Consider the following 25,340-nt stretch of genomic DNA (forward strand, 5'->3'; position numbering starts at 1 on the left):
TTTAATTGGGTCTTGATAGATGTAGGACTGGATTGATGGAGAGAGTAGGAAGGAAGGACATTCAGGTGTTCCAGTAGGAAGAGCCAAATGCTGGGGAACTAAAAATGGGCCCAGAGAATAGTATTAGGACCTTCCATGGATACGTGAATATTTGTGGGAGAGCAGTGGAAAATACGATCACAAGAGCAGTCCTCCTCACTTCCTCTTGTCCTGTCTTCTCTTTCGATGGCAGCTCAAGGATTTTTTAAGATGACATGCAATGCTCCAGAGCACAGCAGTATCCCCTAACGAGTATCACTTCCATTTCTGTGTGAGACTCTAGGATATGTCCTCCTTGAAGTCTACCAGCATCAATTTTTGCTCAATCTCTGCTGGAAGGATTGTGGTTTAGTGTTTCATTTAAGTAATTTTCAATGAGCGATTTCTTAAAATACACAGTACTTGGCAGCAGGCATAAAATTTCAGAAAAATAATAGCAGACGCTAACTTAAAAGTATGTTGTGCTTTTTTTAGCTGAAAGGTGCTATGTACAAGCCGTATATCCATGTGTTCCATTTATACTTAATAATCTCTGTGAGAACACTGGATGGACCCTATATTGAAGTCTTAACAACTCTTTAATGAATCTGCCCTTGCGAGAGTTAGAAATTCTCTCTGAATTATGTATATTAAAGAGATACATGCCAAACTGTGTTCAATAGCAGCCAAATGGAATTACGGAAAAGTAGCTGTTGCTAGAGAACTCCTTAGTTACAATCCATTTGCCCCACTGCCTCCGTTCTCCACTGAGAACACCTGGATTGTTTTCAGGATGGCAGGATTTCAAAATGCTAATGTGTGCTGTGAATATCCAAAGGGGGTACACCAGACAGCATTTGCCAAGCACATAGTTTATCCTCTCCTCAAATCCACAGAGCCTACATCAATATTCTTTCTTTCTTTATTTTTTTTTAAGAGATGAAGTCTCACTCTGTTACTCAGGTTGGATGGAGTACAGTGGTGTGATCATAGCTCATCGTAGCCTCAAACTCCTGGGCTCAAGTGATCCTTCTTCCTTAGCCTCCTGAGTAGCTGAGACCACAGGTGTGTGCTACTATGACTGGCCAACTTTATTCTATTTAATTTTATTCATTTTATTTTATTTTTTTAGAGACTGGGTCAGAAGTGGGGGAGTTCACTGCTTTGCCCAGGCTAGTCTTAAGCTCCTAGCCTCAAGCTATCCTCTTATCTTACCTTTCCCAGTAGCTGAGATTACAGGTGCAAGCCACTGTGCCCAGTGGAGGCTACTTTTGAAACTGCTTTAAGAAACTGCTCTTTTTAGTGTCTTGAACTCTGCCTCACAGTATCATCTGTCATTTTGCAGGTGAGGCTCCAAGTGAGTTTAAACGTTCTTCCAGATGAGATCTTTTCAACTATTTTAAGATAATAGTTTTCAAAGTCTTTTCCAGGCCAAACATTGCCACCTCTTGCAAACATTCCTGATCTGCTGGGTCATCATCTCCTTAGCATGATTATGTTTCAGCTTTACTTATTTTCACTTAAAATTCCGTGACCAGGCTGGGTGCAGTGGCTCATGCCTGTAATTCAAGCACTTTGGGAGGCCGAGGTGGGCAGATCACTTGAGGTCAGGAGTTCAAGACCAGCCTGGCCAACATGCGAAACCCCATCTCTACTACAAATACAAAAATTAGCTGGGGACAGTGGCACCTGCCTGTAATCCCAGTTACTTGGGAGGCTGACGCAGGAGAATTGCTTGAACCTAGGAGATGGAGGTTGCAGTGAGCTGAGATCGTGCCATTGCATTTCAGCCTGGGCGACAGAACAAGACTCCATCTCAAAAAAAAAAAAAAAAAAAAAAATCTGTGACCACAATCAGTAGAATTCTCTCAAGTGGGCCGAACGTGCAAAGAGAGAAATGAACTATTTGCATCTGTTGGACCAGACATTACACCGCATTTTTTGTCCTCTAGTAGTAAAGAAGCAGCTAAGTTCTGGACACCCGAGATTAATAATTGCATTGGACAAACCACTGAGTTCTGGGTGCTGCATTTTAATATGGAAACATACTATGGCTCAAAGGAGAGTATCTATGTGAAACATTAAAAATAAAAGTTTTAGAGAGAATTTGTATTTTATTATTTACAAACTGTACAGCTCCTAAAACAACTTCAATTAAGTGATGGACAGAACCTTAGAGATGCAATTCCATTCTAAGAATTCACAGAGTTGACATTTATTTTTTAATATTTCCCTTGATCTTTGTTTGGCCTTTCTTGCCAAGAGACAACTTCATTGATGAGCAAACATTGATTTGTCTTTTTAGTTCAATGTCTGTATGTATATGTGTGTATGTATGTGTGTGTGTGTGTGTGTGTGTGTGGTGTGTATACATATATATTTTTTCCATTCAAAGTTTGGTTAATGGCTTGTGGCTTTGTCGAGCAATGGGATGAGGTCAGAATAGGTCAGAAAACAACTTAATTGTCAAATAACAGCACAGCAGGAAGGCCTGGGACTCAGTGTAATGTAGTATTTTCTCATGTTATATTATTCATTATAATGGCAATATAATGTTTTAGGTACAGCAATTGCAAGGTTCATCTGCATTTTAAATTTGTTCCTAGTGGATTATGCTTCATCTTGTAGCATCAAAGTATGTTTATAGATATAGTGGAGCCTTGTCCTGATCTTATTTCCCATTCTAGTGCTGTGAGTGTTGGCAGCCAATGACTCACAGATGCCCCCCTTTTTCTTTCCAGGGGGCTGTCCTTGGCCAAGTGGGATGCTCCTTGCCTGGAATGCCGCACTCTCACTACTTCCTGGGGGCAGGCCTGGCTAGTGACTGAGGGACAGAAATGTACAAAGCCTAGTCCTTTGTCTGAAGGTGGGACCACTCGGTGGAATTAGTCTGAAGCAGATTCCAGGTGAGACCACACCCTTGCTTAGCTACTCCCCCCGCCTCTCCTGCTTCTTTGACTCTCCTTCTGCTGAGCGCACTCCCCACAACAAATCTCTTTCGTAAGAGGCCCCATCTCAGGCCCTGCTTCTAGGGATGCTTTCCTAAGCCATTGCCATTATTATTTCCCCCAATGGATGCTAGTTATGAAAGTGAATGATTCTTTGTGCAGCAACTGTATAAAGAAACTTGAAATTTTAGGCAATGAAATACATTTTTCGAAATATCTGTTTAGAAAATATGACTCGGTTTAATATGCTGTGTCTTCTAAGTGAATTTGAATTAAAAACATTTAGTTAATTTAAAAATAGTTTTCAAAACAAGATATCTGGCAATAAACAGAATGGAGTCCCTCAGAAACATCTCCTTATTTGATGAAGTAGACCCACGCATTGAGTTAGTTATATTAATAGTACATGTTGACTTGTCGAAGTCTTTGAAATTTCAATGAGATGCAGATTATCACACAGATTTAATGCTTTCCTGAAATGAGTCATTGTAGACAGTTAATTCAATGTAAGATAGAATGCCATAAATGGAATACATTTAGGTGATACACAGTGAAGCTGAGTTCTCCCACCCCTAACCATCATTGTCAAGGCCTAAGAGTGGATCTGCTTGGTGGAAGAAGTGTGTTCCTCTAGCCAAGTACAAGAGACAGCTCAGAATTCTCTTAGACTAAGACTCAATATTGAGTCCCAGTGACTCAAAGGCACGGGCATTCAGCGTTGAGGCTGACAGACACACCTAACTGCCTATTTCATGTCTTCGTGAAAAGCTGGGTTGATCATCTTTGGCTTGCTTATGTGACCAAAATTTCAGGGAAAGGATAGCTAAAGAGGTGATCATAAAGGGTATCAATGTGTTGAAGGCAAGGTTAGGTTAGCTGGAGGGCATGCCATGGTGCCTGCTAAACACAACAACTCTGAGAACCTGGTAAATAGCAATTTCAGGTGTCAAGTTCAAGGGCAAAGGCCTAGCTGGCAATAAGAAGCTAAGGAAATTAGAAATGGATGGGCAGTGAATGAGGCTGGGGTCTTGGTCTACTTTTATTGATCAGGGATCTTATGGCAAAGGTGAGGACTTGCCATCTTCAAGGCACAGCTGTCAGGAAGGCACAAACGTGAGTCCCTGTAAACTGAACTGTGAGTGTACATGAAGGATGTCAGGTTCATTTTATTTTTAAAGAAGTATCTGTCAGTTGGAAAAAGCGCAGATGAGGTTTGATTCTTCTTGGCTATCATTATACAACCTTTGGTTCCCAGGTGAAAGGAAAAAACAAACAACTTTAATATCTTTTCTGAGATGTCATTCTAAGGTGATAACAGCAGGTGGTCTTTCCCTAAAATCTAGAATATGAGGATAACCTGTGGCTTGAAGGAAACAAATCTTTAGGTAATCCATGTGGAGACAGAAAGCTATGTCTGAAGGGTGAAGAAAGAGAGAGAGGCAGATCAGTTGTGCTCCATTATCAGATAATTAAAACACTCTATGTATTGTTTTAGGAAGTTACAGCATACACCAGCCCCTACTTACCTTCATTTCTCTTCCTCTTCTCAGCTCCTTCCTTCTGCCTTTTCCTTCTCCCCCTTTTCCTTCTGCTCCATATCCCCTTGCTAAGCCCCTTTGTTCTTTCCTGAAGGGAGCCTAATATTGGTTTATTTTGTTTCTGTCCTTGAAAAGAGCAGTGAGACTTGTTGATTCTTTTTTCTTTCTTTATAAAGATAAAATGACAGCTGCAATGTAAATGTATTTCTGACGAGAGAAAAGTGCAGTGCAATTCTCTTTAGCATAGGACTGTTTTTTAGTGATGTTCAAAATAGGGTCTTTCAAAATTGTTGTACTTGAGGTGTACCTAGAATCCTCTTTAGGGTAACGACTATGACATGCCTCAGAGGTGAACTCATTTCCGTTACTCAGTTTTAAAAACACATCCTCTGTCTTTTCACACTCATCACAATGGGATCTAAAATGGAGGCTCATTGTCACCTATTTAAGGGTTATTTATGAATAACACTGCCTTGAAAAGGCCCACTGGAAATTTGTGTGGAAATTGAAAGTGACACAGATTCAGAAGCCAGGCAGGCACAGAAACTAAGTTAGAGGCCGAAGTGTCTAAGTACTGTAAGCGTGAGACATGATGAGACCCTCCCACCACCCCCGGCCCAGCAGCCCCAAGCTGACAGTCAGATGCTAGGCATTAAGTCCATATGGAGATGTGAAGTGGAAGGGCGGGAGCTCCAAGACTTAGCAGACTCTACCAAACAAAACAAGATCAGTAATCCAGAGAGCATCCTAAATGGTAGATGAGATACTGAGCCCGTTCTCCACCCCTCCCTGTATCCAAGCCCTTTGCCAGGTGGCTTGCAGTCCTTGCTACTAGAGACAGCAGGTGGGGGCTAGGGGGTTGCCTCTGCCTTGACTATGGGTTTGGCCACATAACTTAATTCAGCTAATGAAATGCCAGTAGAAGTCACAGTGCCACACCCCCCCCACAACCCCAACAGACGCTGCACACACCAACAATCCTCGCCACCAGAAGAACAGCATGAGGCGACCACACCACTGCAACAAGAAGACAGCAGAAAAAAAAAAGAAAAAAGAAGAAACAACAAAAAAGAGGAGGCAGCAGCAAAAAAACAGCAGATGAGAAGAAGACGCAGGAAGGAGAAAAAAACACCACCATTAAAAAACAACTAAAAAACTCAGCACCACAAAAAAACTACTTACGAGGGCGGCTAGCAAACAACCTGCTGGAAAAAATCGACGAATAAAACAACCACTCCTAAGAAGCGCCACCAAAAAAAAGAAAAAAAGGAAGAAGAACGACAAAAAAAGAACAACAGGACAAAAAAAAGGTCTGAAAAAAAGAACAACAAGCCTGGGCGACGATAAGAAGGATTAATATTACCCACCATTTTGAATATCCTACCCCTTAACTGAGCCTTGGTAAAGGGTGAGGAGAACTGCAGAACCCTGACTTCCAGACCATATTGGATGTCACTGATATGACCATACACATATGACAGATATTGGCGTTTTCTTGGGAAACAACAAGGATTCCAAGTCTCACTCGTTGCCTATATGCAGTGACGGGCTGATGCAGGTGTTCAAAGACCCAGACCTCGGGCTTCAATGCAAGAACACGCTAAAGGGCTTTAGGGATCTCCAGGGGATCAGCTGAAGTCCTGATTACAACTATATCACAACCCAACTTCTCCCACTCCCCAGTGCTGCTTCCCTTACCTTCTCACAAATACTGTTCCCCAAAGCACTCCTGAATGATCTTCCCGCATGTAAATCTCTGAGGCCTAGCATCTGTCCGCAGGCACCTGGCCCCGTGGCACACCACTCTCGCTCAGCTTTCTGGGGTGCTGGGATCTGGAGAAAGGGGTGGGAGAAGGCCTTACCCACTATCATGTGGTTGCAGACATCACAGAAAGTGGGCTTCTTGAAGATGTAATCCTGAAAGGCATGAGCCTTGCCGCCTGGATGCAGGCCAGCCCTGGCGGGTGTGGACGTCAGGCTTCCTGGAGCAGGGAGTGGGCTGGAGCTGGGGCTGATCTCAGCCACCATGTGTGCTTGCAGTTTCGTGTCTTCACTGTTGGTTCGCTGGAAGAAGTTGTCAGCACTTTTGCTCCGTAAACTCTTGGTCTTGAAAGAAAGTGATCGTTTTAGTTTCTGGAGCTGCAATGCAATGACAGAACAGTCTCTCTTACGACCAATGGATCAAGCAGACCGAGGCTCTGGGGGTTAGGTCTGCTGTGTGCGCTGCACAGTCCCCACGGACACCCTCAGCCTTGAGCAGGCTCATAAATGTCCCTGTGTGGGTGGGGTGATGGCAGTGCCTAGTAAAGAGGGAATTTCCCCTGCCCCTGCCACTAAGCCAGATGAGCAGAAAGAGGTCCCATTTTGCCCTTGCTTCTGCCCCTGCTCCTCCCCACCTGTCTCCTTAAAGTCCTACCAGTGTGCTGTCAAAGTGTCCCACCACATTGAGTTTTGACATAATTTGCCTTTTGAATTTGAATCATTGGAAATATTAAGTATACATACTCATGGACTCAAAGGCTACATGTGTAAAGCTGGCCTTTCTCTCTTATGATCACTTAGCAGCCACCTGTCTGCACACAGCAAAGCAGCAGAGTCTATTGTCTGACTCAAAATCGATCTCGCTAAACTATCCACAGAGCACAAACCAGGAACTCTCAAGTCTGCTTGGTTCTGAAGCATATGGATAAGTAACCTGTGTGTGTGTGTAGGACATAGGACATATTGTATTATCCCTTTGACTTTCTCTGCTCTTCCTGCTGCCCTCCCTCTTGCTTTGGCCATGACAAACTAGACTATTTCTCCTTTGCCTCTGGGGCTTATGAAAAGGCACCAAAACAGGTTTGGAAAAGCACAGGATTCTGGCAGCTCTGGGTTTGAGTTTAATCTACCCCTCTATTCTGGATCTAGGAACTGGAGGATTCTGCACCCTGATGACAGCTTGTACCATGGTGCACCTTGCTCTGTCCATCCCCACAGTGGCCTTCTAAAAGTCTCTCCTGTGTACTCTGCTTTCTCATCACTAGTCCTTAGTACATAGTTTTTCTTTTCACCCAGCAACAGGTCACTTCCCCTTTAAGGTGGTTTCTTTTTGTAATTGAATATCCATGGGAGTTCTTTCTGTTGCCTGGAATAAACATGTATGGCCCAAAGCTTCAGAAAAAAGATGCTCAGATATCAAACTAAAAAGCTTCTACACAGCAAAGGAAACTGGAAGAAGCTGTCAGCACTTTTGCTCCATAAACTCTTGGTCTTGAAAGAAAGTGATTGTTTTAGTTTCCGGAGCTGCAATGCAATGATGGACCAGTCTCTCTTACGATCAATGGATCATGCAGACCCAGGCTGCGGGGGTGAGATGTGCTGTGTGCATGGCATAATCCCCATTGACACAGAGTGAAGAGACAACCCAGAGAATGGGAAAAAGCATTTGCACAATATGCATCAGACAGGAGATTAATATCTAGAATATACAAGAAACTTAAGCCTCTCAATGGCAAAAAAAAAAAAAAAAAAAAACAAAACCCTCCAAACAATCCAATTTTAAAATGAGAAAATGATCTGAACAGACGTTTCTCAAAAGAAGACATACAAATGGCTAACAAATATGTTTAAAAAGTTCAACATCACTAATCATCAGGGAAATGCAAATCAACACCACAGTGAAGCATCATCTCACCCCAGTTACAATGGCTATTATCAAAAAGACAAAAATGACAAATGCAGAGAAAAGGGAACTCATAGACACTGTTTGTGGGAATGCAAACTAGTGCAACCTCTATGAAGAACAGTATGGGGGTTCCTCAAAAAGCTACAAATGGAACTACCATGTGATTCAGCAATCCCACTGCTGGGAATTTGTCTAAATGAAAGGGAATCATTACACTGAGGAGACATCTGCCCCCCCGCCCATGTTAATTGTAGCACTATTCACAGTAGCCAAGATATGGAGTCAATCTATTGGTCCAACAACACAATGAATGAATAAAGGAAATATGGTACATGTACATGATGAAATACTATTCAGCCATAAAAAAGAATGAAACTCTGTCATTTGTGGATGACATAGATGGAACAGGAGGACATTATGTTAAATAAAATAAGCCAGGAAAAGAAAGTTAAATGCTACCTGTTCTCACTCACATGTGGAAGCTAAAAAAAGTTGATCTCATAGAAGTTAAAAGTAGAACAGAGGATACTAGAGACTGGGAAGGGCAGGGCGAAAGGTGGATAGGGAAAGATTTTTTATATAAAAAAATGACAGCTAGATAGGAGGAATAAGTTCTAGTGCTCTACAGCACTGTAGGATAACTATAGTTAACAATAATATATTATATAGTTTCGAATAGTTAGAAGGAGGATACTTCTGAATGTTCCCAACATAAAAAAAATGATAAATATTTGATGTTATGGATATGCTAATTACCCTGATGTGATCACTATACTTTATATGCATTGCAAAATCACTACGTACTCCATAAATAGGTACAATTATTTTATGTCATTAAAAATAAAATCACAAAAGTAATTTAAAAAGAGAGAAATAAACAAATGGTGCTCAGTACTCTTGTCTAATGAGGTCTCCATAAGTTGGTCAGACTCCCCCGACACAATATATCAGACAAGTTTACATGGCCTTGCCAAGCCCAACCACCTCTGTCTTAATCCCCTAAGTTCCACTTCAGAAGTCCAGGAAGATATGGTGGTCATTAGTGTTTGGGGTAGACTACAAAAAGCCTGCAGTTCTCTCCCCTTTCTCTTATCCATGCACTGTGCAATGTGAATTTGCATCTCAATCTATCAAAAGTGGAGTCTAGTTTCCCACTCCTTGAATCTTGTTGGTTTCTGAAATTTGACCAATAGAAGGTAGCAGAAGCAATTTTAAGGCAGTGCCAAGCCCAGGCCTTAAGAAGCCTTGCATACTTCTGTCCACCCTCTAGATACCTACCAAACTGCCCAATGAAGCCTGAAGGATTATGAGACACATGGTCCAGTCAATTCCCTGCCACTTTAGGATACAGTCCAGAAGCAGAGCCACCCTGCTGTCCTGCAGGAATAAGGGAGTCTAGATGAGACCAGAAGCACTATCCAGCTGAGTCCTTGTCAAATTGTCAACGCACACACTCTTCAACTAAAAAGATGACTGGTGTTCTAAGTCATTAAATTGGGTACCTATAGTGTGTACACAACAATAGATAACCGGTACAATGCTGTTCTCTCCACCCTCCTGCATGTAGTGGGATTGTATTTCTTTGCCCTCCTGAGGTCAGGTGTGGTTGTGTGAAGCCAGCTCTCCACTTCAGGGAGCCATACAAAAGAGAGGCCCTGCAAAGCCCTCTGAAAAGCCCCACTAGGGCTGCTAATAGGGCATGATCAGCTAGAAAAGGCTAGCCAGAGAAGCTGTAACAACCTGCAGAAAGGTCAGAAACACTGGACCAGCTAAGACTTTTGTCCCTTTCCCTCTGCCCTACAGTTCAGACTAACAGAGGAGTCAGAGCTACCAAAGAAGGAGGAAGAGGGAGGTGTCCCTGAGTTATTGCGGAGTTGCTTATTGTTGAGGCATAAGCTAGTGTATCCTGATGGATACAGGGCAGTGAGTCCTGAGTCCTTGGAAGCATAGCATTGATTTTGAAGAGGACACTCCATCTCTGAAAAAAGCTAAGTGAGGAGGCCTATGAGAGAATCATTCATTGAGATTGAGCCACATTGAGGTGAGGACCTGGATGCTGCAAAGGAGCAGTGCAGACCCTCTTCACTTCAAGTCCTTCAGGCTGATGCTGGACTGATGCTGGAGGAAGGGAGGCTTACACAGGAGGTAAGACTGAAGTTTTATTTTAGAAGAGCATTTAATACATTAAACTGAACAGGAAGGTAAGGAATCTGACAAGGTTTTGTCATGGGATGTGCAACCCAGGGAGAGGTTTATCAAAGTAAACAACATCACACAGAAAAATCAAAATCAGTTTCTGTTTGCTCCCTACTGAGTTCAGATGATTCAATAAATTGACTACTCATGTCTCAAAATCAGAATAACACCCACCCTGACGTGAGAGTCGCAGAGGATAATGTGTGGGAGAGCCCTCTGAGAACTCCACAGGATATAAGTGGATGGTGGATGATGGGGGGCAAAAGGGGGAAACAAGGAGCTGGAAATACGGAGCTGAGCTAAGTGCTTTGCCAGGCAACCTATCTTAATCCTTCCAACCATTTGGTGATGATGCGATTTTACCCCTGGAGAAATGGAAGCTGAGGGTGGTTAAGCAACTTGCCTAAGGTCACACAGCTTCTGTGAATCAAGACTAGGGTTCAGATTGAATCTGCCTTCCTCCAGTCCCCATCCCCATGCTCTTTCCACTGCTGCTGAATCTTTAGAGGAGGGATGGAGCAGTGGAGGAGAGTCACCCCCCACCTCCAGGGAGATGATACTACTTCTGGCCATCAGTGAGGATGTGGAGCAGGAAAGCAAATCTGCTTTTTGGGGAACTATTTCTTTCATTTTATATATTTCAAATTTCTAAAAAAATGATAAAAGAGCATGCCCTGTTTATCAAAGGAAAGCATCAAATGTCACTGCATGGCCTCTGCTGGCAGGACAAGGAAAGTGACAGGGAGGATGCTTACACATATCCAGTCTTGTCTCCCTCCTGTGCTCACGTGCTTTACTTCTCCTTTCAAACCCTTTGTCATACGCAGCGTGGTGTTCTGTGTTCCCTGGAAGTTGATGTATGATGTTCAAGTATGATGCCAGGAGACCTGCCACATTTTTCTTGCTCTGGGGGATGTGGCGTGGAAATTGTATCAAGCCATTGGACCCTGCCTGCCTCTAGAGCTGGAGAATCTGTTTTGGAAGTCAGTGTGACTTATTCAAGTGGGAATCTTAAAAGAAAATCTACAAGTTAAATTAAGCCCTAGACATGAGCTTAAAGGAACATGCTTTCTCTAATTATCCCAAAAGAGCAGAGGCCAGAAGAGAACATATGAAATGTAGAAATAGAAGCAAACCCTGATCATCACAGATGTCACAAAGTGATCAGCTTCCATGTACCACTGCCATGGCCCAGCTCCATTTTATTTATAATAATAATGATAAAAGAAACAGATATTCTTCAGAACCTTACCATGTGCTTGAAACTACTCTATATCATTTACTTCATGTAATCATTCTAGCAACCTTATGGGTAGGGGATCATTCATTCAATAATTCATTCAGGCCGGGTGTGGTGGTTCACACTTGCAATCCCAGCACTTTGGGAGGCTGAAGCGGGTGCATCACCTGAGGTCAGGAGTTCGAGACCAGTCTGACCAACATGGAGAAACCCTGTCTCTACTAAAAATACAAAATTAGCCAGGCGTGGTGGTGCATGCCTGTAATCCCAGCTATTCAGGAGGCCGAGGCAGGAGAACTGCTTGAACCCGGGAGGCGGAGGTTGTGGTGAGCCAAGATCGTGCCATTGCACTCCAGCCTAGGCAACAAGAGTGAAACTCCATCTATATAATAGTAATAATAATATTAATAATAATAATTCAATGAATGTCTACCATGGGTACTGCTCTGAGTTAGGCATAGACCTTGATTTGGGGGCTACGGCAGTAAAAAACAGGATTAAAACCTTCATTTTAAGGTTTTAAGATCTAGTGGGTGGAGATAGACTATAAGTAGATAACCAAAGTGGTAAATAATATAAATTTGGACAGGGAGAGGAGGTACGAAGGAAAATAAGGCCAGAGCTGGGCATTAGAAGGTGACAAGGAAGGCTTCTCTGACCGCTGACAGTGGAACAGAGACATGAAGTAAGTGAGTGAGCAATGCTGGAGAAGAGCATTGTGGGCAGTGGAAAAACCTAGAGCTGAGGCCCCAACAAGAGAGCAAGGGCATGGTATTTGAAAAGCACTGGGAGCTCGGTGCGTCTGGATAAGAACGATGGGGGAGAGAAAGAGCAGATGCCAAGGCTAGTTTCTTGCTGGACATTGTAGGTCATGGCAAGGGCTAAGGGTGATGGTTTTGAACAGGGGAGTGACAGGCTCTGACTTTTATTTAAAAGGGTCACTCTAGCAGCTGTGTGGAATACCGGCTGTAGGAGGGCAAGATGGAAACAGGGAGACAAGTTGGGAGAGGAGACTCTTGCGATAATCCTGATGAGAAGTAATTTTAGCTTGGCCTTGCATAGTTATGGTAAGATATGGCTGAATTTGGAGTTGAGTTTTGAGTAAGTTTGAAATGCTTATTTGGAATTCAAGTGGGGCTGCCAGTTAGGCAGCTGGATATATGATTCTGGGATTCCAGGGAAAGGTCCAAGCTGGAGTAATACCTTGGGAGTAATTAGCATATTGATGGTATTTAAAACCATGAGACTAGATGAGATCACTACATAGGCAGTGAGTGCAGACACGGAGAAGTGATCTGAGGACAGAGCTCTGGGACATTCCAGTATTTAGAGGACAAGAAGATTGGTAAGGACAAGCAAAGGAACTTGAGAAGGAGAGGCTGGTAAGGAAGGAGAAGACCCAAAGAGAGGAGTGTGTTAGAAGCTGAGGGAGGAAAATGATTCAAAGAAGAGAGAATAGCCAAAAGCATGAAATGAATCTTAAATAATAATGTCAAGTAAGGAGAGGTTTAGGAATTGGCTATTGTATTTGGTAAAGGGAATGTCTTTGGAAGACCTTAATAGTAGCAGATTCAGTGAAGTGGTGAGTGTGAAAACCTAACTGAGGAGGTTTCAGGAGAGGATGGCTGGAAGAAAAGTGAGCAGAGGGAAAAGTGAGCAGAGGGAAAAGTGAGCAGAGGTAGTGAACATGGACAGTTGGTTTGAGAAGCTTTGCTATAAAGAAGATTAGTGAAAAGGGGCAATATCTGAAGGGAAATGTAGCATCCAGGGAGTTTTTCTGTCATAGTTTGTTTAAATACAGGAGCTTACTCCAGCATGTGTTAAATCTGATGATGCATAAGAGAGAAAGGGGCATGCTGGAGCCATGTCCCTGGGCAGTTGAGAAGAAGGATTGTCTTTAGATTGGAGTGAGGCAGGCTGCTGTAAGGAGAAAGATGGAGAAGAGCTGGTGGAATTGGTATTGGCTGGATGTGGCTTTTCTCTTTTGATTGCTTCTATATTCTCAGTGAATAAAGAAAAAAAGTCTGTCTCCTGAGTCAGAGACAATGGGAGATGGAGGGAGGAGATGTCAGAAGCTGAAAGAGGGAGATGTGGAATAACCATTTCAGAGACAGGGGAGGGTGAATGGACTAGAGCAATGCACAGTGGTAGGATGGGAAGGTAGCATAGAGGGTCCATTTTAGGTTATTTCCTCATTTTACAGATGACAAAACAGAAAAATGGCAACTTGCCCAAAGTTAAATGGCTAGGAAGTTGCAGAATGAAGACCCTCATACAGACCCGTCTGTCTACAAAGCTTCTAAAGCCAAATGGACTTTCATAAGATATCCCACCCTTGATGTGCTCTTAGCAAAATTTCTCTGCTTCGTGTGTTTTATTTTCTGGTGCCTGCCAGAATTTCAGCAATAATCCATGTGGTTGCCAGGTTGAGCAACACTACTTCTATGGCAATTAGTCAGGGAATGCAAAAATTGGGAGTCATGAGAGCACTGGAACACAGAGAATTGTAGCCTGAGGGTGAATGCAATAGCAGGTGTATTGATTTACCAGCCTGTTCTGCAGTGGCACATCAAGTTAATTAGCCAGTGTGCACTTGATTGTTTCTGCCAGGATCTAAAGTCCACGCTATATGGGAAAGGGGTGGTTCTGATGCAAAGAGTCTGCCCACACAGGCAGTAAATTAGGAGGCACAGTCACCATATCAACTGTTTCCTGCCCACTGACATTTAACCATAAAGTCGGTTGCCACTACACAGTCATTTCCTTGGCTATTTAACTCTGTACCATTAATGCACTGACTTTTACTTCTGGATAGAAATGAAGTCATCAGGGGACCTTTGACAAGCAAATGCTTCCTCCTTGATGCTCACATGTGGTCTATATCTTTGATTTTTAAATGGACATTTTTTTTTTAACCTGTTAACTTTTCTAAAATACTTGTGTCTTGTTCAATGAATAAAGAGCATTGAAATGCTCATTATTTCCATTTTTCTGAGAAAATATTAAACCATTAAATGATGACATCTAAGAATTGAGCACATAACTCTCATAATGTGACCCAATAACCCTCGCGCATTGACTCGCGAAGCCAGCTCCCTTCACACTCCAGCCGCCATGCAGATTCACCTCATCTATCCCAAGTTTGGCTAATGGTGTAGTTTGTCAAAGCACTTTCCACATTCACTGCTAGCATTTTACATGTGAACCCAATGGACAGACAGTGAGCATTGGGGGTCTTTAGACATGTATTGTTTAGTATGAGGATTAAATTTCTCACCAACAGTTTTTCCCCACTCACAGCTTGATTTCTTTTACAGCAAGTACAATACATTCCAGGTACTGATTTGCTTTAGTTTGGATGGCGACTTCAAAGTTGAAATATTCTTCTTACATCTACCTGGCTCTGTCATAGCCAGCTCCAAAAACCAGTTATTAGTGACTGTATTGGTAAAGCAACAGTTACTAGATATGATTGACTGCATGCTCTGCCGCTGATGAAATGTGTGGTCGTGGGCAAGTCTCTCAAGCTCCTTGGCTTAGGTTCTACCAGTAAATATAGAGGATGAGCTCAGTGGTTGCAAAGTTCCCTTCCAGCTCTGAGAATTCAGCATGGTGAGAAAATACAAAAGACTTTAAATGGTCTCCACTTTTAGGAAGTCTAAGATCTAATTCTGGAGAAAAATAGCAACACATAAAACTTTCTGAGGGTGACACAGCCCTATATTTACATTAATAAGTGAAGCTGAGTGTTTTGATCACTGCCTACTCTAAAATGTCAGAAACAGGAGCTATCAATGGAGGCTGAAATAGTCAGAGGCATTCTTTCAAACCTTGAAGTATGAATCAACGTTAAAACATGTAATTCAACTGTTTAAGTGTTCTGAAGGCCTCCCTCAGTTCTAGGTTATACCAGGTTCCTTACTGTGGGATATGGGACCCTTCCTGCTGGATTGCAGCCATCACCTGTCCAGTATTATTTCCAGGCATCCCCTTCTGCACCCCATGCACCTAGATACACTAAGAGCATGCCCCAGTTTTCCAGTGATACATAAACCTTAAGTGCTTTGGTTTGTTCTTCCTGGGAGGTCTGTGTCTCATTCAGTGTATCTGAAGCATGCCTGGTTCACCTAACTTTCACTTCTCTGTGGAGTTTAGCCTGGCCCTCCTTGCAGGTGGTTCTGGACGCTCCCTCCTACATGACCCCAGTGCGCCGCATGTGCGATGTGTTACCACCCTTCCTACCTCCTGCCCTGGGGCTCTCCTGCAGACCATGAAGCCACTTCCAACAGGAAGCACAGTGACTGGTACATAGTAATGATATACATTTACTACCAAGTAGTTATTGTACTCTTATTACACACCAGGCTCTAGCCTAAGGACTTTACATGGGTTGTCTTTGGATTGTCAAGCTAACCCTATGAGGCAGGTACTATTACTGTCCCTATTTTATGGATAAGGAGAGGGTGGTAGAAAGAAGTTAAATAATGTGCCCAAATCTTATAGATTGAGAAAATGGGACCGAAAGATGCTAAGTGGCACGTCTGAGGTCCATAGAAGATGAGATGCTTTGAGATGCTTAGTAAAGCGACAGTTTTTTTTCTTTGTTTGTTTGTTTGGAGATGGAGTCTCACTCTGTCACCCAGGCTGGAGTGCAGTGACACAATCTTGGCTCACTGCAACCTCTGCCTTCTGGGTTCAAGCAATTCTCCCTGCCTCAGCCTCCTGAGTAGCTGAGATTACAGGCACCCACTACCATACCCAGCTAATTTTTGTAGTTTTAGTAGAGGCGTGGTTTCACCATGTTGGCCAGGCTGGTCTTGAACTCCTCACCTCAGGGGATCCACCTGCCTCGGCCTCCCAAAGTGCTGAGATTACAGATGTGAGCCATCACGCCGGACCTAAAGCAAAAGTTTTAAGGCTCCCCTTGTGTGCAGAGATAGAGGAGCCTTCCATACCTGAGGAAGAGACACAGTGAAGGTTTTGCGGTCAGAATGGCTTTGTTGCCCTTCCAGCTTTGCTGGTCTCCAGCAGTGTGAGTGTAGAAAGTTATTTAACTTCTCTGAGTCCCAAATTCCCCATCCATAAAATAAGAGTAATAATAGGTTCTCTGCAGATTTGTTGTGAGGATTAAATAAAATGAAGCATCTAAAGTATCTGGCAAGGTGTCTGGCACTTGAGCGCTACTTCATAACTCTGACTTCTCAAAATCCCCACCGCACCTCTGCCATATCTGGTAAGGCATGTGGATGCCAGTGTAAAAATACAGGGCGATTGTATCACCTTCAGAGCTGATTCAGAGATTCCTCTTAGGAAACAGAACTGTATATATTCAGAAGAAATACTTTGAGAAGCTACCTAGCTGGGGAAGACGGTTCCAAGGACCAATCTCAATTTAAAAACAATAGCCCTTTGTTCCACTGAATACTGAGAAGAAGTGAAGTTTGCAGATTTAAGGTGTGAGTTATGAGATGACAAGCAGTAATAGAAAAGGAGTTGGGGGTGAAGGGAGGCTGCCATGAGGAAGTTGTGCCAGAAAGAGCAGGGAGAAAACAAATTCTGGGTTGGTATGGAGGCAGAGATTTTTGAGTAAGAGAACTACTGATGGAAGTGTACTTTATAAACCTCTTTCCCTTTTTTTTTTCTCCTCAAATTCTTCAGTAAATTCAGTACATTGCTCATTGATGTTTTGGGCAAGAGGCTTCCTTTACAGGGAGAATGAAGAGGTGAGTTCAGAGAGATAGGACCTGCGTTATAATGGATTGTATGGCAAGTTTCAGAGCACGCTCCTCAGACCTGGAATCCTGTCAGAGAGAGCCCCTGCCTGCCCAGTGGCATTGAGGTTGCAACTGAGAATATGGGTTCTGAGCCATCCAGCTCCTCAGGTAGGAGTCACACCAAGCTGTCTGATGCCATGGCCATCAAACCCAACACGGGTGGCAGTGGCCACTCCCCACTCTGCATTCCGAGTTGCTGCTCCTGTTGTGATGTGACAGTGGGGAGAAAGTGTACAACCCCAGGGACCATACTGGTGTTTCCCCCCAAGAAAAAGAGAATGCTGAGCCCTAGGAAGGTCAATGAAAGACAGAGAAGATGGAAATATGATGGCTGGTTGGCTGTCTAAAAGGTAGAAAAACTGTGTTGAGAGCAGTGAGGATTTTACAGTATGGACCTTTCTAGATTCCAATTTACACATCAAGTAGTTCTAGAGATTAAGTGATGGACAGCAGAACAGAAGGATTTACATTCAGTACTATGCTAGGTTTCATTTATCAATGCCTTGCAAATAGTGGGTATCTGCTACCGGTGAATTGTATCCCTCCTCAAATTCTTATGTTGATGCCTTAATCCCCAGTACCTCAGAATATGACTTTATTTGGAGATAGGGCTTTTGCAGAGATAGTTTAAAATGAGGTCATTAGGGTGTACCCTAGTCCGATCTGATTGGTGTCCTTGTAAGAAGAGGAAATTTAGACACACAGAGGAAAAATCATGTGAGGACACAGTGAGAAGGTGACCATCTACAAAGCAAGGAGAAAGGCCCCAAAAGAAACCAATACCTTGATCTTGGACTTCTAGCCTCCAGAGCTGCGAGAAAATAAATTTCTGCTATTTATGCCACTCAGTCTGTTGTACTCTCTTATGGCAGGTCTAGCAAATTAATATAGTACTCCATAAAAGCTCGCTGAGGCAAATACTGTGCTCCTAAAACATCAATTGCAATAAGAAAGAGCTGCACTGAGGATATTTCTATAGTATTTCTACTGTTGCACAGGCAAATATATCTAGCATGTGCTCCACTGGTTAATAAAGATGGAAACCTGGGTAGATTATCTTGTCCATGCTGTATTGTCTGGGACATCTTCTCTCACATATGTTCCTGGAGACCTGCTGCTCATTATCTAAGTCTCAGCTCCAATATTGCTTCTAATGCTCTGCCTCAGGCTCTCCCTGACTCCTCCACATAGAGCTCAATATTCTATGCATGCAGGTGCCCTATCATTCTACCTGCAGCAGTACGTCACCACAACTGACATTCTGCATACTCTTATTCTATACACTGAGGTCAAGGACTATTCTTTTCATCTTTGGATCTCCAACATGCAGGTACAGGTTTCAGCATAGGATAGGCATTCTATGTTTAGTGAGTAATTGAGTGAATGGATTGCCTGCCTTACATGTTTGAATTTCCCACATTTAGCGGGAAGAAAATGACAGATGAAGCATCTCTTCAACCTTCTGGCCTAGAACAATGCTCTGGCCTAGAAGACTCCTTGAGTCCTCCTTTCTCTCATCTTGAACCCCATTTTCTACCAGTAACCAAGGCTAATCTCCCTTTCCTTAAAAATATCTCCTGTATTCATCTCTCCTCTCCAAGACATACCAACTCCAACCCTTTTCACCTGAATTATGACTTCCAGCTTCCTTTTATAATATATTCTTACAGTCTTCTCTTCCAGCAGCCTGGGTCAGGCAGGGGCCAGATTCAAGAAACCAGGTGAGTACATGAGGGTATCAAGCCAGTATAGTGTAAGGAGTTGGAGCAGAGTGAAACAGATAACAATGTTCCTATGGACCCTGTGGCCTGAAACCAAAGGCAGAGTTATACAACTCAATTCCAAGGAGGCAAGGAGAAGTAGGGGCACATACTCAAGATTGAAGAGCTACCATGGTGGCCAGGCAATATCGAAGAGTGTGTTCAACCCAGAAAACAAGTGTATAGCCTTGAGTTGGCCCAAGGACATGCAAGGGGAGGATGTATCTTCCATGCTACATATGTTACCCCTTATGGACAGAGAGAGAGAGAACTGTGCAGGCTCTGAGCAGGTTCCAACCAGTTCCCCACCACTCCCAGGCCTCCTCCTGCAATGGACAAGGCCTAGAGGGGTGCAGGAATCTTGGCAGTCATAAGGAATACTCTCTGTGCTCTCGCACCCCTCATGTGTTCTCTGGGGCAGCACAAGGACCAGAGGTTCATAGTGGGACCTGGGAAGGTCAAATGAAACAGCTGGATTATTCTAGAGAAAGGCTCCTGAATTCCTGACTGGTGTGTCCTTGAAGACCTCTAGGAAGCAGTCCTCCAGCTTACTTCCTCATTTCACAGACTCTAAGTTAGTAAAGGGCATAGCATATTATCTAGTTAATAGACCTCAAACCTTGGAATCATCCTTGACTCCAATTTCTCCCTTCCTCTTCATATTCAGTCGATCGGCCAATACATTAGTCAATGGGACTTTCAAAATATATGCAGAATCCACCCACTTCACACTACCTCTACTATCATCATCCCAATCTGACAACTGGTCTCACCTGTACAATGCCATCCTCAAGGTCTCCCTGACTGAATATATTAACTATATTCTATTTCTGGCTCCACGCTCCATACTTCCTTCAAAGTGGCCAAGAGTGATTACTTAAGATGGAAGTCAGACCATTTTACTACTCTGCTCAAAACCTTAGCATAGTTTCTCTGTAGTTACAATAAAATCTAACGTCCTTTCCGTGATCTGACCTCTGATCATTCTTACCATTCTCCTTCATCACTCACTCTGCACCAGTCCCTCTGGCCTCCTTGCTGATCACAGACACACCAGAAAAACTGCTATGTCAGGGCCTTCACCCCTGTCGTTCTGTCTTCCTGTAATCCTCTTCCCTTCCCAGGGTCTTCTTACTTCTCATTTCCTTCAGGTCTCTACTCGAAGGTCATTCACAAGAGACTACCCCTGATCCCTGTGCTCTATCCCCATTTCCTCTTCAGAGCACTTATTACTATTTGATTTTGTTTCTTAACTTTTTATTTTGAAGACTTGTAAGCTTGTAGAAAATCTGCAATAATAGTTCCATGAATGCTGGTATACCCTTCACCCAGATTCAACAACTATGAACATTTTGGACTATTTGATTTTTATTGTTCTTTCTGACATCCAGATATTACTGTGATTTGTTGTTGTCATTGCTATTGTTATCATCACTGATCTGTTTGGGAATAAACTGCAAGCATCAGGATCTTTTATTCCCCAAAACTTCATTCATTCTATCTCTCTCAAGAATAACCACATTTTAATGTAAATACAACATAGTAAATTAACATTAATGTAATACATTAATGCAACTCATACCCAAATTTTACAAAGAAGAGCTCTAAGGGGCCTCAATCCCAGCCCACTCTGGACAAGCGATGAGCAGAACAGAACTTGAGCAGAACTAATAACACCTTTCATAGCATTAAAAACTCTGCTTCAGCATCTAATCTAGGATTATGCATTCTTTTAGTTTTCAGGTATTTTTATTCTCATTTGTTTTGAAATAGTGTCAGCTTTTCGTTGTTTTTTGTGACATTTTTAAAGAGTACAGAACAATTGTCTTGTAGAATGTTCCCCAGTGTGGGCTTGCTGATGTTTCTTCACAATTCTGTCAGGTTACACATATTTTTGGTAGAAATATCACAGAAGTGATTCTGTGTCCCTCCGGGTACATCATTATCAGGAGGTATATGATTTCTTGATATGTTCATTTTTTTGTTTCTTTGTTGAATATCTGCTTCACAAGCTAGAAAGTAGTTTCCACAAGGGTAGAGAATTTTCACTGCTCTACTAACCCCTGTCTCTCAGAATCTCCAACTGAGCCTGGCACATGTTAGATGCTCAATAAATATTAGCTGAAAGACTGAATCTAGAATCTAGTGAATCTAGAAGTGAATCAGGTGAATCTAGAAGTGATTGACTCTAAAGCCCAGGTATCCTTAACTACTAGATGAACTGCTTACCACAGCATCTCCCAGAGAATTCCAGAAAAATGTCCCTATCCTACATATTGTTGAGCAGTAATAGCATGCCAGGCAGCCTGTAGACACCTTGGGGAGACAGAACAAAGCACATAAATGGCTCAGAGCTCTCTGGCACTTACTTCCGAGGCTGGCCCAGAAGGGACACTGCATTAGGGGCCTGTGGCCATCCTGGTTGAAGGAGAACTTGCAAAGATTTCACATACAAGAATTCATATATGATGCATATTGGGGTGCGAACGAAGGTCGAGGTGTTTCAGAGGCTCACAGTGTTCTTCATGGAGTCACATTAGCCCCACATTAGCATGGAGAAGGTTCTGCTCTGCTCATCATTTATCCAGAGTGGGACATGATTGAGACCCCCTAGAGCTCTTGTTTGCAAAATCTCCTGTGGACTTGGAAGTGAGAAAGGTGGAGAGGAAAAGCAAGGTGGAGGCTAACTGAAAGAACAGACCACAGCTCATTTTCCCAGCACAGGTTCTCAACCCAAGGGTTAGGCCTTAGCGGGGGCGATCGTGGATGGGTCAGGAAGGAGGCTGTTGGTGGGGATGAGTGCAAGGGCAATGAATTAGCTGTCACACTTACATTTTGCTTTAGATGGATTAGATTTTTAATACCTAAAAATGAGACCCTTATGACCAACAATGAAAGCTGAGACCTTCCCAAAATGTTGTCGAGAGGCGATGAACAGAATTCCGACCAAGCAACCATGTTAGAAGAGTGTGATGAGAGAAAAATAAAGCTAATAGCTGAGGGTAACCTTCTGAGTTCAGCCCACTTAATAAACTAGTGACCCTATCCTTATTTAAAAACTTGTTTTCGTATACGTTATATAATTTGATCTTAAACTTAGTGGTGGGGTGAGAACTTGAACCCAAGCTTCTAAGTCACATCTGGAGACCTTTCCTCTAGTCTGGTTCTGCTTTTCTATATTGTATTGGCTCAAGAAAAATCTGTGGCTTGAAAAAAGTAGCTAACAGATTAAGACAACAATTTATATGCAGAATACTTTGTGTATTTCAAACAATGTGTATAATCCTTGACTTTTTATTTTCAAACCACTGCAGTATGCTGCTAAAGCTACACGTTAGATTTACAGGAACTTAGTAAATGGATTTTTATTAAATAGCTTGAAGCTTTAAAGGCTGCTTGGAGAATTACAGCAGCAAGTACAATCCCAACTCTGTTTAGAGCCTCATCTGATGCTTTCCTTGATTTTTATAATCTATCTAGCAAGAGATAAGATAAGGGCAGTTTCCTTTGCCAAATGAACAAGGGAGACTTTGCTTCCTCCTGATAATTAAGAAAAACCCTAGAGTTAGATTACATCAAGTGAGAAAAAGAAAACTACGGATGTTATACATTAGCTATTAGGTGTCAGAGGATTATTCTGAATTTTTCAATTCAGGAGGGCTCTGGATTCCTTTTATCTATGAAAGAGCAACCCAGTAATACATTATCTGAAATACTCTTTTTTTGTTTTGTTTTGTTTTTTGTTTTTTTGAGAGAGAGGGTCTTGCTGTCACTCAGGCTGGAGTGCAGTGATACAATCTCAGCTTACTGCAACCTCTGCCCCCCTGGGCTCAAGTGATCCTCCCCCTTCAGTTTCCTGAGTGGCTGGGACCACAGGCACACATCACCATGCCTCACTTTTCTTTTTTGTATTTTTGGTAGAGTCAGGGTCTCACCATGTTGCCCAGTCTATCTTCAAACTCCTGAGCTCAAGCCATCCCCCTGCCTTGGCTTCCCAAAGTGCTGGGATTACAGGGATGAGCCACCACTCCCAGCCCAGAGTATTTCTTTTTCTGACATTTTCTTTTAAAATAATATTAGTCATAAAGAAAAGTTGCAGGATAGAGTTCATACACACCTTTCATCCAGCTTCCCCTGCTTAACACCTTATATAACCATAGTAAATTGATTACAACCAGGAAATTAACACTGATATAAAACTATCAACTCATTTACAGATCTTAGTAGAATTTTGCCTTATCAGAATTACTTGTCTCACTATTGTCCTTTCTCTGGTCCAGGATCCAATCCAGGATTCCATATTGCCATGAATTGTTATTTCTTTAGCTTCCTCCAATCTGTATCAGGTCCTCAGTCAGTCAGTCTTCCTTTGTCTTTCATAACCTTGAGCCTTTTGAAGACTACTGGCTAGTTATTCTGTAGATTGTCTTTCAAGTTGGGTTTGTCTGATGTTTTCTGACTATTATATTAAGGTTATGTGTTTTCATAAGACTAGGACAAAAGCAATATGCTCTTCTTAGTTCATCATATTAGGAAACACCTGATGTCAACATCTTCCATTACTGGTGATTAATTTTTGTCGCTGGGTTAAAGTAGTATTTGCCGGGTTGCTCCACTGTAAAGTTACCCCTTTCCCCTTCGTAATAAATATCATGTGACTATAAGACTTTTAAAAAAATCATCCCAGACGTCATTTCAATATGTGACTATAAGACTTTGAGATGGCAAATGTCCTGTTCGTACCATACACTTGCCCTCTAATTTTAACATCCATTAATGAATTTTGCCTACAAACTTATTACCTGCGGTCGGCCTAATAGTGGTGTTCTATTTCTATTAGTCATTCTAGTAGAAATAGAAAAAAAAGAGGAAAAGAGCTCGATAATGTGTTAATAAGCCTGACAACATCTTGTAGCAACAGATAATTGCTGAATGTGTTAAGCAAGGGTAGAATTTACTCATACTTACATATTTACATCCTATAATATTAATAATGATACATACATGGTAAACAAAATATAGTACAAAAAAAGAAACTTATAAAAAAGTAAGTCTTCTCACATCAGATCTCTAGTTCAACTGAGGATAAAACTTCTATGAACAGTTTCTTCTTCCAGCACTGTTCTGTCTGTATGCCTATGTATGAGTGTATAGATTGCCTCTTTTAAAAAACGCACATCTAATATACAATGTATATTTTTCTGTATCATGATTTTGCATTTCATAATATATACTGGGGATGTTTTTATTATATATATCTAGTAGCATGGGAGATTTAACTCATTTCTTTTCTTTTCTTTTCTTTTCTTTTTATTTATTTATTTATTATTATTATACTTTAAGTTCTAGGGTACATGTGCATAACGTGCAGGTTTGTTACATATGTATACCCTGTCTCTTATACACATCTAGATGTGTATAAGAGACAGGCTTACCACAGCATCTCCCAGAGAATTCCAGAAAAATGTCCCTATCCTACATATTGTTGAGCAGTAATAGCATGCCAGGCAGCCTGTAGACACCTTGGGGAGACAGAACAAAGCACATAAATGGCTCAGAGCTCTCTGGCACTTACTTCCGAGGCTGGCCCAGAAGGGACACTGCATTAGGGGCCTGTGGCCATCCTGGTTGAAGGAGAACTTGCAAAGATTTCACATACAAGAATTCATATATGATGCATATTGGGGTGCGAACGAAGGTCGAGGTGTTTCAGAGGCTCACAGTGTTCTTCATGGAGTCACATTAGCCCCACATTAGCATGGAGAAGGTTCTGCTCTGCTCATCATTTATCCAGAGTGGGACATGATTGAGACCCCCTAGAGCTCTTGTTTGCAAAATCTCCTGTGGACTTGGAAGTGAGAAAGGTGGAGAGGAAAAGCAAGGTGGAGGCTAACTGAAAGAACAGACCACAGCTCATTTTCCCAGCACAGGTTCTCAACCCAAGGGTTAGGCCTTAGCGGGGGCGATCGTGGATGGGTCAGGAAGGAGGCTGTTGGTGGGGATGAGTGCAAGGGCAATGAATTAGCTGTCACACTTACATTTTGCTTTAGATGGATTAGATTTTTAATACCTAAAAATGAGACCCTTATGACCAACAATGAAAGCTGAGACCTTCCCAAAATGTTGTCGAGAGGCGATGAACAGAATTCCGACCAAGCAACCATGTTAGAAGAGTGTGATGAGAGAAAAATAAAGCTAA

General features: G+C 42.4%; 1 protein-coding gene across 2 annotated transcripts in view; it reads right to left on the bottom strand.

The window, feature by feature from the left end:
* STAC (SH3 and cysteine rich domain) overlaps positions 1–25,340 on the bottom strand; it is a 174,743-nt gene that overhangs the window by 101,754 nt on the left and 47,649 nt on the right. For both annotated transcript variants that reach the window (XM_011964370.1, XM_011964369.1), the window contains exon 2: positions 6,367–6,643. In XM_011964370.1, coding sequence (XP_011819760.1) covers positions 6,367–6,643 — 277 coding nt within the window. The remainder of the gene's footprint in view (positions 1–6,366; positions 6,644–25,340) is intronic.

The sequence above is a fragment of the Mandrillus leucophaeus genome, unplaced genomic scaffold, assembly GCF_000951045.1.
Source record: "Mandrillus leucophaeus isolate KB7577 unplaced genomic scaffold, Mleu.le_1.0 Scaffold695, whole genome shotgun sequence".
Classification (NCBI taxonomy): Eukaryota; Metazoa; Chordata; class Mammalia; order Primates; family Cercopithecidae; genus Mandrillus; species Mandrillus leucophaeus.